General features: G+C 38.8%; 1 protein-coding gene across 1 annotated transcript in view; it reads right to left on the bottom strand.

The window, feature by feature from the left end:
- Nucleotides 1-14,174, bottom strand: part of KCND2 (potassium voltage-gated channel subfamily D member 2) — a 499,676-nt gene that overhangs the window by 6,258 nt on the left and 479,244 nt on the right. Inside the window, exons 2-3 of the mRNA XM_021699359.1 lie at nt 9,733-9,895; nt 168-263 (exon numbers count right to left, since the gene is read on the bottom strand). Of these exons, the coding sequence (XP_021555034.1) occupies nt 168-263; nt 9,733-9,895 (259 nt within the window). The remainder of the gene's footprint in view (nt 1-167; nt 264-9,732; nt 9,896-14,174) is intronic.

Genomic DNA, 14,174 nt, shown 5'->3' with positions numbered 1-14,174 from the left:
TACAACCAGCGAGACCGTAGAGTGCAGGGTTATTTAAAGACGACGCTTCCGCTGTTTGAGTAGCCACTGTCCTAATTACCCACAATAAAATTATACGGTTAAATAGACGTAAGTCAATATTACACTGATAAATCGAACATTAAAAAAAGTGAAACGCTTGACCGTACCTGCAGCTGATTACTGAGTAAGCCATTCCGTTTGCTCTGCATGTAAGCGTTGGCGCTTCCGGTTTTGGCTGCCCGGATCCTGGCCAGTCTGGCTTTCTAGAAGCCAGAAGAAAAACAAATGTTGTGTTAATACTTACGAATTGTTTCCTACAAACAGTGGATGCACTCTTGTGTCATGCTAATGTCAGTGTACACGGTTTTTAAAGTGTGCTAGCTTTCACATGGAATGACTGAAAATTACATTTTCACCATTGGAGTACTTTATTTTCGTTAACTTCTTCAGTAAGATCCATTAACTACTTTGGAGTTGGGTTACGCACTTAAGACTTGTAATTAAGTCGTTAGAGTAAGATCAAGTTATTTCATTATTGTTTCTGTCAATTGTGTTAGGAGAAAAATGGCAGCATTCCTTTATTTATATTTTCACTTATCCCAATCTGGGTAATTTAATGAAATGAAGACTTAGCAAACCAGCTTCCAAATCATTTTCATTTAAACTAATGTCCTTTTAAAAATAGCAAATACATTCCAGGAACCAACTGCCTGCTTCCCTCCTTCTTTCCTTCCCTCCTTCTTTCCTTCCTGCCTTTTAAAAGGTTTAAAAAACAAACAAACAAACAAAAAAACCCTGTACTCTCAAATATCAATTTATTGTTTGCAATTATTTTGTTAAATTGGGCAATGTAGACCCCATGCCGAATAACATGGAGTCTCAAAAAAAAAAAAAATCCTTAATTTATTCACTTTTTCTACTGACACTGGTGCATACTAGAGCATGCTTACCTGATTTCTACTTTTTTAAATATTTTATTTATTTGTTTATTTGACAGAGAGAGACACAGCGAGAGAGGGAACACAAGCAGGGGGCAGGGGTGTGAGAGGGAGAAGCAGGCTTCCCACGGGGCAAGGAGCCTGATGCGGGGCTCCAACCCAGGACCCTGGGATCGTGACCTGAGCCGAAGGCAGATGCTTAACAACTGAGCCACCCGGGTGCCCCTGATTTCTAGTTCTTTCTTGAATTGTTGAAATGAGAGCATAGTGAGCCACTCCAAGGAGATTTATAACATTATTTTTTAATTTTTTTTTTTTTAAGATTTTATTTATTTATTTGAGAGAGAGAGAATGAGAGAGAGAGAACACATGAGAGGGGATAGGGTCAGAGGAAGAAGCAGACTCCCTGCCGAGCAGGGAGCCCGACGCGGGACTCGATCCCGGGACTCCAGGATCATGACCTGAGCCGAAGGCAGTCGCCTAACCGACTGAGCCACCCAGGCGCCCCATTATTTTTTAATTTTAAAACAGTTTTGCATAGAGAATGTTCTTCAATTTAGAGGGCTTAGGGTGGTTACTTTGATTGTTCACAGTTACAGTGAGATCACCAAAGTGATATTACTGAGCAAACTGACCGTTTAGCCAGATTTCTGGTATTCCATTCTCCGTTAGAACTGCTGTTGTATCTGGAATGAGTCATGGAATGAGTCTGGTTTTCACTTACTGGAGGGCACTATTTTGGTGAACATTCTGTTTGTATGATTGTATATCTAGCAAGTGTATGTAAGAAAACAACTGGAATGGTTTGGTTAAGTTCTTATAGAATTACCCCATAAAGACTCCTTCTTTACCATTCTAAACAACCCAGATAAATATTATCTGTAGTCTCGAGCACTGGGATGTTCTTTTTAATAAAAATTTAAAAATTATCTAGATTTTTTTAAATGGAAAATGAATATATACATATGACAAAATTTTATTAATCCGAAAGTGCATCAAAAATAAGTAAGTCTCTCTGGACCCTGGAGCTGCCCTAATTCTATGCTTCAGGGGAACCACTGGTAATATTTCTAGAGAATCTTGCCAGAAATTTTCTAGGCATATAAAAGCAAGTGTGTGTGTGTGTGTGTGTGTGTGTGTAGACACACACATATATATGTATATATACATATATGTAATCATACATCTATACACACATATTTTTACTCAGTTGGGACAATACGCCTCATACTCCTTTGTACTCAGCTGTTTTCATTTAATCCAGATTGGAACTCCTTCCATCTCTACATATATAGATCCACCTCATTCATTACAAATATATAATATACCAATGAATAAAGCACCGTTTATTTAGCTAGCCAACTACCATTAATTTTTTAAAGCCTCTTTTGCTTAAACTGCCTGCCTTGAACATCATGATGAATTTATCTGTAAGACAAATTTCCAGAAGCAGAACTATTCCTAGATCAAAGGGTGTGCGTGTGTGTTTTGTTTGATAGGTTTTACCAAACTTCCCTCCAAAGTTGTACCAAGATGCCCTTCCACTCACAGGGTTTGAGAGTAGCACTGAGACTGTCTGAAGCTCTCAAAATAGCATTCACATATCATCTGGGCTTCGACTCCACCCTTTCTCTCTTCCTCTGAATTTATTCTTCCTGTTTGCTGATTCCAGGTTAAAATAATACTTTGTACAAAGGTCATATTTATAAATGATGAGAAAAATAGACAAGTTTCACTCTTTGTTGACAGCATACTGTTTAGATCACTCGAAGTACTGAGACAATACAAGAGAATGAAGGTGGAAGGTAGGAAATTTTTAACTTCAAAAGCTGTGCTGCGCAGCCCGGATTTCATGCCAGTCCTGATAAAACAATGGGAAATGACAAGCACCTTTGGAAATGACTTTGAATTGATGTAATAATTCAGAAATAAGTAATTTAAATATACATTTGATTTCCAGAAAAGGATTATTGCTGAAATTTGAATCCTAAAGTCTCACTGGTCTCCTGAAACATTCAATGCCTTTTCTGGTCTCATTCTTCCTGACGCTCCTCCCTGCTCCCTCCGTCCCTCCCTCCCTCCTTTTTTCCTTCCTTTGATAACTACTGCATATAATTGCATTGCCTATATCATAGCTACTAGTCTCACCTATGTCATCCTCCAAGCATTTAGCAGCTGTATTAGAAAACATTTTTTTATAAATGAGAAATTTATTTACATTAACCAAAAATACTGTCCAGCAAAGGAAAATGACGTGCATTTCCCACATGGGAAAGCGTACATATGGTGGCGACCACTACAACAGAAGTCGTTCTAAGCTTAGGAAAAAAGAAGCAGTTGTTTTAGAGACAGGACAGCCATTTTGCTAAGCCATGTACTATGTTAGAAAAAAACCTCCCATCTCAATTTCAATCACGATTTTTCTTTCATTTTACAGCAATACTGTATGAGTTAATTGGTTTAATTGGTCTTGTGGAGCACCACACCAAATGTCTGTTGAATAATGCTAGCTTTTATGACCTGTGATTACATCTTTGCTTTCAGTAGGTAATTGAGGAAATTTCTTTTACAAAGATATTTTAGAAAATCACCTTACTCTGACCCACTCAGTATGACAATCTTGGCAAGGGTGGCTGTGCGAATGGGAGGTTAAAAGAAAACCATCCACTAGTAAGAGGAAATGTATTCCTCGTAGCCCCCACCCCCAGTTTTGTAGGAAATACAACTTCTTGGCCATGCCAAGTACCAGCAAATATTATGGAATGAGAGGAAGGTTTCAGTAAATACTTTAGCCTATTTGGAAAATAGGAGGCTTCCAAATTTTTAATTAAACCAAAAGGCTTATATTGTCTGTGTAAAAAAATAGCTTTGAAGTTATTTTCTGAATTCTTTATCTGCCTTAAGAAACATCAATGGTGTTGGGAAAAATAAGTTGTCCCATAAGCACATTTTCCCCATACATCTCAATTCTTGATAAATTCAGTTTTCTTCTTAATTCTCTAAACACAGAAAGATTTCTCAAAGTTGGGTTTCAGGGAACTAGTAAGTGTTATGGGCAAAATCCAAACCAACCTAATGAAATGAACAACTGGTTCTGTGGTCAAGAAAAGTTTGGGAAATGCTGAGAGGTTAAACAGGTTTCTCTGCTGTTGGATTCCTTACAACATACATTGTGGATGTTCATTGTGAGACAAAAGGGGGGGATATAGTATACACTTTTTCTCAAGCTAATTTGACACAGAACCCTTTTACTGTGGAGTAGTCAGAGGCTAGTATGCAGCAGTTTTTCAGCAAGTAGATTGTTTTTTAATTGCACCAAACGACATTACATAAACTTTACAATGTATTCTCTGCACCAGAGGCAGGGGACCGAGTCAGAGAAATATGTACAGTATAAGCCAAAAACTGTTGAGATAGCAGTGTTCTTAAATGCGATCTCTCTTCTAAATGAGGTATGAGGTAGATAGTGAGAAGTCATTGGACCATGTTGCTGCCAAATCACAAACTGTTTTCAATACTTTTGAAAAATAAAGGTATCCTAGGTAGCTTTCAAAGCGAGGTAGCGAAGGCCTTTCTCCTTTATAATGTGAGGCAATTCCTCAGTCCTCAAACATCACCCCACATACTGCATGTACCATTTATTCTGGAAATTTTACTTAGACTTGTTTCTTTCATTTTTTTTTTAAAGATTTTATTTATTTATTTGAGAGAGCGAGAATGAGAGAGAGAGAGTACATGAGAGGGGGGAGGGTTAGAGGGAGAAGCAGGCTCCTTGCTGAGCAGGGAGTCCGATGCGGGACTCGATCCAGGGACTCCAGGATCATGACCTGAGCCGAAGGCAGTCGCTTAACCAACTGAGCCACCCAGGCGCCCCATGACTTGTTTCTTTCATTTAAGGTTCAGTAAAATGCCTTACGTGGAGGTAGCATATTAGCTTTATCAGCTTTTACAAATTTAAGACATTTATTGGAATCTTTCCATTTGTTAAGGTAAATAGCTCCCCTGGAAATGAGGCAATTTAGTGCCAAATACTAATAAAAAGAGAGAGAGGGAGGAAATCAGTGGAAGATAGTACAAGATTCCCACCTGGTTCTGGAGCTCGGTGAATCCTGGTGATGACAGGGCTGGGTAGAAACTGTGCTGGCATTTGGGTCAGTGGAAGGGATACTGGATGGGTCAGTGAAAGAGAGGGCAACGAGAGTTCTCTAAGTGGGAGGAGGTAAGAACTGAAAGATGTAGGAGGGCACCAGAGATAAAAAATCATTCTTCCTAATATTGTTTTCAACTGGTCTTCAGAATGTCCACCCTACACTAGGAATAGAGGACACTGTCAAGGTGAACAAGACCTCGTTGTTCATTCTTTCCTTATTACACAAATATTAAATCCTATTTTATGCCAGGCACTGCACTCAGAAGAATGGAGAGGGAGAATATAGCGTAATACATGATAACAGAGTATGCATAAAATTGTGGGAGAAGAGAAAATAGAGCAATTAATGGTGTCCACATCATTTAGGAAAATTTTCATTAAATGGGTGATATGTGAGCTGAGTGTTGCACTCTGAGTGGGAGTTTGCCAGGTGGCTACATTAGGTGGTGTGGGGTTGGAATGGAGACTTAAGGGCAGAAGTAGGTGATTCAATAAGGCTGAAACACAGAGTGGATCAAGAAGTATATAATGTCCAGATTCTTACATGTGTTGATAATCGGGGTTCTTAAACTACAGACAAAAAAATCTAGCTACCCACAGAGATATTGCATAGGGACCAAGTGATACTTTTTAATATTGGATAATCTAAGAGAGATCATACTCAGGTTTCAACAGGGTATTACTTATTTTAATTATTCTAGAATGCTATAAAAATTATTTTATTTGGACATTAATGAATGTCCTAGACAAATGTTTCTCAAAGTATGGTTCCCAGACCAGCAGGATCACTATCACTTAGGAACTTGTTAGAAATGCACATTTTTAGGGCGCCTGGGTGGCTCAGTTGGTTAGGCGACTGCCTTCGGCTCAGGTCATGATCCTGGAGTCCCGGGATCGAGTCCCGCATCGGGCTCCCTGCTCGGCAGGGAGTCTGCTTCTCCCTCTGACCCTCCTCCCTCTCATGCTCTCTCTATCTCATTCTCTCTGTCTCAAATAAATAAATAAAATCTTTAAAAAAAAAAAAAAGAAATGCACATTTTTAGACGGTAATCCCACATTACTGAATCAAATGCTTTGGGGGTGGGTCTAACAATCTGTATTTTAACAATCTCGTCAGATAATTCCAATGAATCTAAAGTTTGAGAACCACCAGAGTAAAGTGTGATAAATGAGTATTGGTAGATTCTTTCTATATCAATGTCAACATCTTTATGTGACAAGTAAAAAATTTACTTATATTGTACCTTGGCTGTACACTGGCTCATTGATTCGAAACTTCTCACTGTATTTAGAATTATCTATAGGAAAATCCCTAAAGATACATAGCTCTAATGATGCCAGAATTTTCTTGTCTTAGACTTTAATCAGTAGGTGTGTAAGCATAAGCATGTCATCTGTAAAATGGAAATAATAACACTTCTTTTGTGAGTTGATTGTGGAAATATAAATAACAGATATAAAATGCACTTGGGATATACTAGAAAATCTAGAGAGGGTTGTTTTTGCTATTAGCACTATTAAAAATTATAATTACTATTACTATTATACATAATTACTTACAAGTTAGCCCTATAAATATGCAGATGATAGACTGGTGTGATTTGTATCTTAAAGCAGCATAGGTTCCCTGCCTCAAAATATCAACCCTACCAAATGTCACTGCATCAACTCAGCTTTATTTTGGCAAACACTTTCTACTCAATAAATACTTTTTGAATAACTGAGTGAATAAATAAATCTATTAAAACAAAATTACCAATGGGGGGGTGAAGGAGATATGTCACAGTTCTATATTCACCCAAAGGTCAGTGTTTAGTTAAGAAATGATCAAAGATTGCTAGAAATGGGTAAATGATGCATTCTTTTTAAGAGTGGGGACAGGTAGTGAAAGCAGGAAGAGTACTTGCTGGGGGAAGAGCCTAGAAGAAGGGAAGTATCCCTAAATGCTCAGGGGAATGTTCTCAAAGGCATATTGTATGTATTTCACGCTTTTGCTTGAGCTTGGAGTTGAAAATGGGACCAAACACCAAAAAATATGGTCTAAAAAACATTTGTAATATTCCTTATTATTTAGCTTGACTGATGTTTTTACCGAGTGGACTGTTTGCTTGATTGAATTAGCTGGCCATTTTTTTCATAAATTTGGTATTTGTCAAATGACCCAGTTCCAGATAAACCTAAACTCTCTTAACTAAACTCTCTTAAGGAATGTTTATTCTGTTTCTTTGTTTTTTTTAAATCTCTTGGGAAGGAAAATAGGAAACTTAGTTCCATACGCACAGCTCTTTCATAGATAACTCTGATCAGTCTATTGATCACAGAGTATTTACCGGACATATCACATTAGGTTATTATATTTGGTTTTATTAATTTCTCTAGTAATTATGATATACAAATATCATGATTTAAAAATATATTATTCAGTATTTAAAAAATCCTATTCATTTATTGTTGCATTCTGAATTTATTTGTGCAAAAAGGTTTCTAAATTATTGTAAGATTTTCTTTACTGATGTGCTTGTTGCAGATGACAAAGTCTGAAGAAAATGCAGATATTTTGGAGTTCAATTTATTTGAAAATCAGATTTATACTTCCTACAGTTTCCATATAGGTAGATTTTTTCTTTCTTTTTTTTTTACATTGAGGAAATGAATTATAGGTGGCTCTTATATCAAAGAAAATGTTTCTAGAATGGAGATGAATGGGTCCTGGGAAACTAAGTTTTTTGTAGGATTGTTGTTATTTTAAATAATGTACATGTGTGCCCAGGAGAAAGGCTGTAATGTGTGGACAGAACCACAGTTGTGTGCATGAAAGTCCCTGGTGGAGGGGCCAACTGTGGCTAAAATTTCTCCATTTCTGCCTGCCAAAGGTGTGCCTTACATGAGACTCCAACTGCTCAGAGGGTGCCTTTTGCTAACTGCTGTTTGTTGAATTATCAGTTCCATATATTCCCATATTAATTGGACTATTCTTTTTTCTACAATAATTAGTTAAAGGCTGGGTACCTGTCCAAAAAAGGGGAATTCTGGGAAGCAAGAAAGGACAAGGCTGAAAAAGTGATTCTTTGCAAATGGAAGAGGATCTGCAATGGTGGACATGAACATGTTCTTTGGACAATATGCTCTGTTATGATACTAATTAGCTTAAACTTTCCCAAGAGTTACTTTATGAGATTTTATAGTCTACTAAAAGACTAACATTGTTCAAAAGCATACTTAAAATCCTGTTCTGGAATTACCTACAAAGCCAGTTATGAACTGTACCCAAATCTCTCATGATATTTTATAGTTATACTACATTACCAGGATTGTGTATCCACAGTCATGGTTTGGAATAGTTTTTGGAAATTGAAAAAAAAATCTATCCATAAAGGACAATGATATAGTATCTGTGAGGAATACTGGAAATCTAGCACCACCTGAGAAACTATAAAAGAGATTTCCAAAATTATTTCTAGGTAGCAAGGACCCTGACGGTAAAGTGACTTATTTTGACAAAAATCGGGGAAGGGAAGTTTGCTAACATTTAGTTTTTCTGAGAAGCAATCTCCCATAATGTTTAAGCGTATGAACCTGGGAGCCTGGTGGGCTTGGACTGAATGATGGTTTTATAATTTATTAAGTATGTGCCCTCAGAATTTCTCAACTTCTGGATACCTTAGGATCCCCATCTAAAAAATAGGAATAATAATGACAACTCACTCCTAGACTCATGAAGACAATACGAATTATATTTTAAAAACATCAAACCAGTACCTGGCACAGAGTAACCCAGCAATAAATGTTAGATATGGTTAGTATTATGATATGCTTACATAGATTTATATACATTTGCATATGTTCTTAATCTTTTTGTGAGGTAGGTATGTTTTCCCCCTTTTACAGTTGAGTATGCATCTTGCTTACTTGTAGAGGGATTAATAGCTGGCAAGAAGTTCAGAGAAACAGTAAATTGCTGGGCCAGGAATAAAACTCAGCTACTAATGATCAGATTTCTCCTACTTCCTGGGTCAACTATTTAAAATATCTGAGACATATCTTAGTTCCTTTTAATAGTCCTGGTCTACTGGAACCAGCTTGACCCCTGATGGATAGAGACTAAATGAATCAGGTCTAGAAATCTGATTCTGATAAAATTTGCCAAGAATCTATCTTTGATTTTACTGCCATCATTAGTGCTGTTTACTAGATAATTCTTTCTCTCTGCCTCTCATTGCATAGTAGGATTATATTTCCCTGCCCACTTTGAAGTTACACACGGCTATGTGACTTACTTTGGCTAGTGCAGTAGAAATAGAAGTGAGCTGGCCCACTTCCAGGAGGAGGTTTTAGGAGTCATTGTGATTCATCATGTCCTGTTACCCCTGCTTGAATGATTGCAGAAGTATTTTGTCAAGATGGGAATTTCTATCGCTGGACCAGTAATGGACCTGCAGCATGACTGAGAAATATTCCTTGTTGTTTTAAGCCACTGAGATATTAAGGTTCTTTTTTTTTTTTTACCGTGGTATAACCTAGCTTGTGCTGCCTGATGCAACTATTGATGGAATCTGGAACATTGAATAGCCAGTAGGGGATTGTAAAGCTCACTATAAAAAGTGGGAGATGCTAAATCATGGCAGCCCAGAGCTGAATACACACCTTCTGTGCTCTCCGTTTGTCTGCTCGTTGATTTTGGTGGTAGATCCGACTGAAGTTAGATACAATCACTGGAACAGGAAGAGCAATGACCAAGACCCCACTCAGCGAACAGATGGAACCAAAAATCTTCCCTGCTATGGTTTTTGGTACCATGTCACCATACCTGGGTTAGAGAAAAAAAGTAAGGTTTTAAGTCACAGAAAGTTATTTCTGCCTGCCACAAATAGCTTTTTACCTTAATTCAAATGATTTTTTTGGACCAATCTATCTCTATTTCATGATGACAATATACATGGGTTAAGACTTTAATAAACCAGAAATTATGAATATCTGAATATAAAAAATTATCTTTCAATCTTGCAGGAATTGATTATAACATTTAGATATCTCTTTGATTGGAAAATATTTTAAGCCAGATGATGTAATGATAGCTCTTCAATTTGTCCTTTATATAATATGGCAAAGTTCTTTATATTTATTTATATTCAGTATTTCCATGCTGAATTTTATAATCTAGGTAACATCCTTTTCCACTTCATTTTTTCAGCATTAGATTGGTTATGAAATTCAAGTAGAAAAAGTGGTATAGCACATTCCTTTTGTCGAATATAATCACTTAAAAGACAAACTTTCCAAGGTCTCATTAACCTTCACTTGTTAAATCCAGTGGTCATTTCTCCATGATGATCTTATTCAATCTCTCATTTGTATTTAATTAGTTTTCTCTCTCCTTGCAACACTTTCTTTTGGCTTCAGCATTGGAAAATTCCCTTTGTGGTCCTCCTACCTCATTGGCTGCTTCTCCATCTTCTTTTCTGGCTTTCCCCCCCTTATTTGATTTCTAAATCCTGGGGTAACATGGGTCTCAGACTCTTACTGTCTCCACATAAACCCTTTCCTATGTGATTTCATCCAATCTCATAGTTGGCAGTTGCCTATATGCTGCCGATGCCCTAATTTATATTGACAGCCCTGATGCCTATCTTGAAAATGAGACTCATATCTTCAGTGGTCTGGTCTGCTTTGTCCTACCCCTGGATTTTTTAAGAACCTACTAAGAGCCAGTTAAGACAAATTAGCCAAAAAGGAACTCTTATTTCTGCCACCCTCAAACCTGTTCCTCCCACAGTCCTCCAGTTACATGGAACTGCAAACCACCCAGTTGCTCACACCAAAATTGAAAGAGTCACCCCAATCTTCAGTCCCTGCATCTCATTTCTGAGCTAGTCTTGTTATCGCTGACCCAACCAAATTATATCCCATTCGGGTCTCTTTCCTTAACCTCCATTTTACCACAACAATCCAAGCTATCCCCATCCCTTGCCAGAGCCATGGGTAGTTACAGCTTCTTACCTGGACTCTCTCTTCCATATTTCCCACTTTACAATTCATGCCAACATAGTAGCCAGAGTTATGGTTTTAGAGTGGAGATTGGACTGTTACTACTTTGCTTAAACCTTCTAATAGACTTGGAACTAAAATAAATCCAAACTCCTCGGATTCATCTCCAAGAGCCCATATTGTTTAATTACTGCCTGTATTTCACACCAGGTCCACTGTCTTCCAGCCACACTGGCCATCTGGCTTTCTGTTCACATGTGCGGACACCAGATCATTATTATTCAGGTTGAGACTTACATGTGTCCATTCCATAAGTTATTTTGCTGGCTACCTTATCCACAGTGGTCTTATTCTCTCCCCTAGTCATTCTCGATAACATTTCCCCATTGAATGCCCTTCACAGTACTGTTAACACATGATGTTTTATAATTTATTAACATATTTATTTTTTGACTACCCACCTGCCCTGCTGTCATTAGAATATAACCTCCACAAAGCAGGATCTGCTCTATTGAGTGTCTCACCAGCACAAAGCAGCCTCTTAATAAATATCGGTTGAAGAATCCATTTTTCTCTACCTTACTGATACAGAGTTCTTCTAAGGATTCATCCCTGGGGAGGGAGCAAGAAGATCTTTTGATCCTAAGACTGCAGAAGTTACCTAGCTAATGCCTGTAAAGCTCCAACTACTCCATGTTCACTGTGAGGCTCTGGGGTGCTCAACACTCTTGAGAGGAGCTCAGGTATTGGAATCCAGACTCAAGGAGGTTTAGGAGGACTTGAGGTTGCACTGTATCCTGAAGGGTGGCCTAGGAAATGATCACTGTAATTAACATTGTTTTGTGGGAAAACATTTGTGTGTCAATATGGAAAGGAAAGTTGCAGAAGGATTGGTCCTGGAAAGGGAGGTGAGAGTGACAGCGGGCTCTCCTGGCTGGCACGTTTGGTGACCCCATTCCAGGCTCTGGTCCTTGTTTTGAAGGCTCAGTTACTCATTCTTGTCAGTGTTTTGCGGTGATCGGCAGTCGAGCTAATTCACTGTAACTAAAATTCCCACAAGGTTTTGGCATCAGAACGATAGAATTAATTTCTAGTAAAACAAACAAACAAACAAAAAAATAGAAAAAAAACCAGAAATTGGAATGCTGTGTCCATATGAAACAGGGTCTTTCTTTCTTTTCTTTTTTTTTTTTTTTAAGATTTTATTCATTTGAGAGAGAGCACGCCAGAGAGCACATGAGCAGGGGGAAGGGCGGAGGGAGAAGCAGGCGATGTGGGGCTCTATCCCAGGACTCTGGGATTATGACCCAAGTCGAAGGCCACCGCTTATCCAACTGAGCCACTTGGGTGCCCCAACAGGGTCTCTTTCTGTAGTCCATCCAGGAAGGTAAATCATAATCTGAGGTTTGTTAGTAAGGAAACAGTCACACATAAAAGAATTTATAAGGTGAGCAAAAAAGTCATGAGGACTTTCTTACTATAGGGATCTGTCAATGGAATTGGAAGATCAACTTTTTATACAATGCTGTGTGCACGTGAGCCAATTTCTATGTTTGCCACAGTTCACATTGAGTGCCCAGTCATATTTTATTGACCTCTTTTTTCTCTTTGCACTGATTATACAGTAGGTCCTGGAAAAGTCTAAAACACATACACATACAAGCTGCTTTTCAAAAAAGGGATTTGATTTCAAGGTCTTCCAATCAGGGTCTAGAAAGTGTTTCTCAAAAGGGAAAATAAATAAAATTCAGCCAGATTTGTTGTGGCCAGAATAAACAAGCATTGAGCCCATGAGATTCAAATAAACTTTGCAAGATATAAATACATAAAATAAAATAAAACAAATAAGATAGTGAAATGAATCCAAAATAAAGTTTTTCCTGTCTTTCTCTAAGAGATTTTTTAAAATTAGTATTTATAAGCTACTTTTTGTATCCTAGGCTCACTGTATCATCGAGTAGGCAAGGCTAGCACTCTTGTAATTATTAGAGAAAATTAAGGGCTAGACTGTGTGGTATGGACCCAAAACTCAGTAAGATTTTAAGAAGACAAGAAGGCTGGTAAGTTCAGGAAACAGGTGGTGGTAGTGGTAGGGATGGAAGATAATCATACATTCAGAAAGTCTTCCCCCAAAAGAAGAAGGGAGAAAATAAACTCTGAGGGATTCAGTCAAAGGGATTCTGAGCCAATTGATAAAAGCGGGTTTTCCTGGGAAAGCAATTTTTGACAAGGTGCCCAGGATTCAACTAGAGAAATAATCATTGCAAATCCTTTTTGAATGTAAACAGAGATTCTAATATAAATAAATAAAGCAGAAAGTGAACTTGTTACTCCGAGGGGAAAAAATGGGTAAAGTGAAATTTGTTCATTTTGTAACAAGGGGGTAGAAAGTAAGGATGTGAGCCAGCTTGCGGAAAGGCAGAAAATTCAGCCTAGAAGGACCCGTAAGGGAAGAGAGATAACAGATAGGAGTACTTTAATGTCATAAAGCTGTGCTAATCTGCATCAAATTCAGTCTTTATTATTTACCTCCACCATATTTGTTTTACAATCCAAATTTCCTTCACAATCAGGAAAGCAAAGGTGAGCGCTTGAGGGGAACTGGCCACACCTTCCGTGATCGTGGTGCAAAGGGACCGTGGGTGGGACAACAAAGTGCTCATTGGTGGGGACATCTCCTCCCATCGTTTTACTCTTGAGTAAAAGGACAGATGCTTTTCATGATACAGAAAATGAGGATGGGCCGCAGGGCTCCGCTGTTGGGAGGCTGGGGCAGAGGGAGATGTGGGGAGGGCACCGGGAGCAGGGCAGGCAGGGGGCTGCGGTGGGCATGCCTGGGTGCGGGCAAGGGGCAGTGGTGGGCGTGCTCGTGGGTGCGGGCAGGGGGCCGCGGTGGGCGTGCCCGTGGGTACGGGCAGGGGGCCGCGGTGGGCGTGCCCCTGGGTGCGGCCAGCTAGCTGCCCCTGACTGCTCTGTGGGACCCCCTCAGGCTGATCCCGGAGGAGCACCTGAGGCCTCCTTCCACACTCCCCTCCGTACTGTATCTACGGCTCTTTCTGCTCTGCTTCCTGCTCTTAAGATTGGACTGCTGTTTCTCTTTG

Source organism: Neomonachus schauinslandi, chromosome 12 (assembly GCF_002201575.2).
Source record: "Neomonachus schauinslandi chromosome 12, ASM220157v2, whole genome shotgun sequence".
Taxonomy (NCBI): domain Eukaryota; kingdom Metazoa; phylum Chordata; class Mammalia; order Carnivora; family Phocidae; genus Neomonachus; species Neomonachus schauinslandi.
Note: the sequence above shows the minus strand (reverse complement) of the source record. Positions and strands in the feature narration are given on the sequence as shown.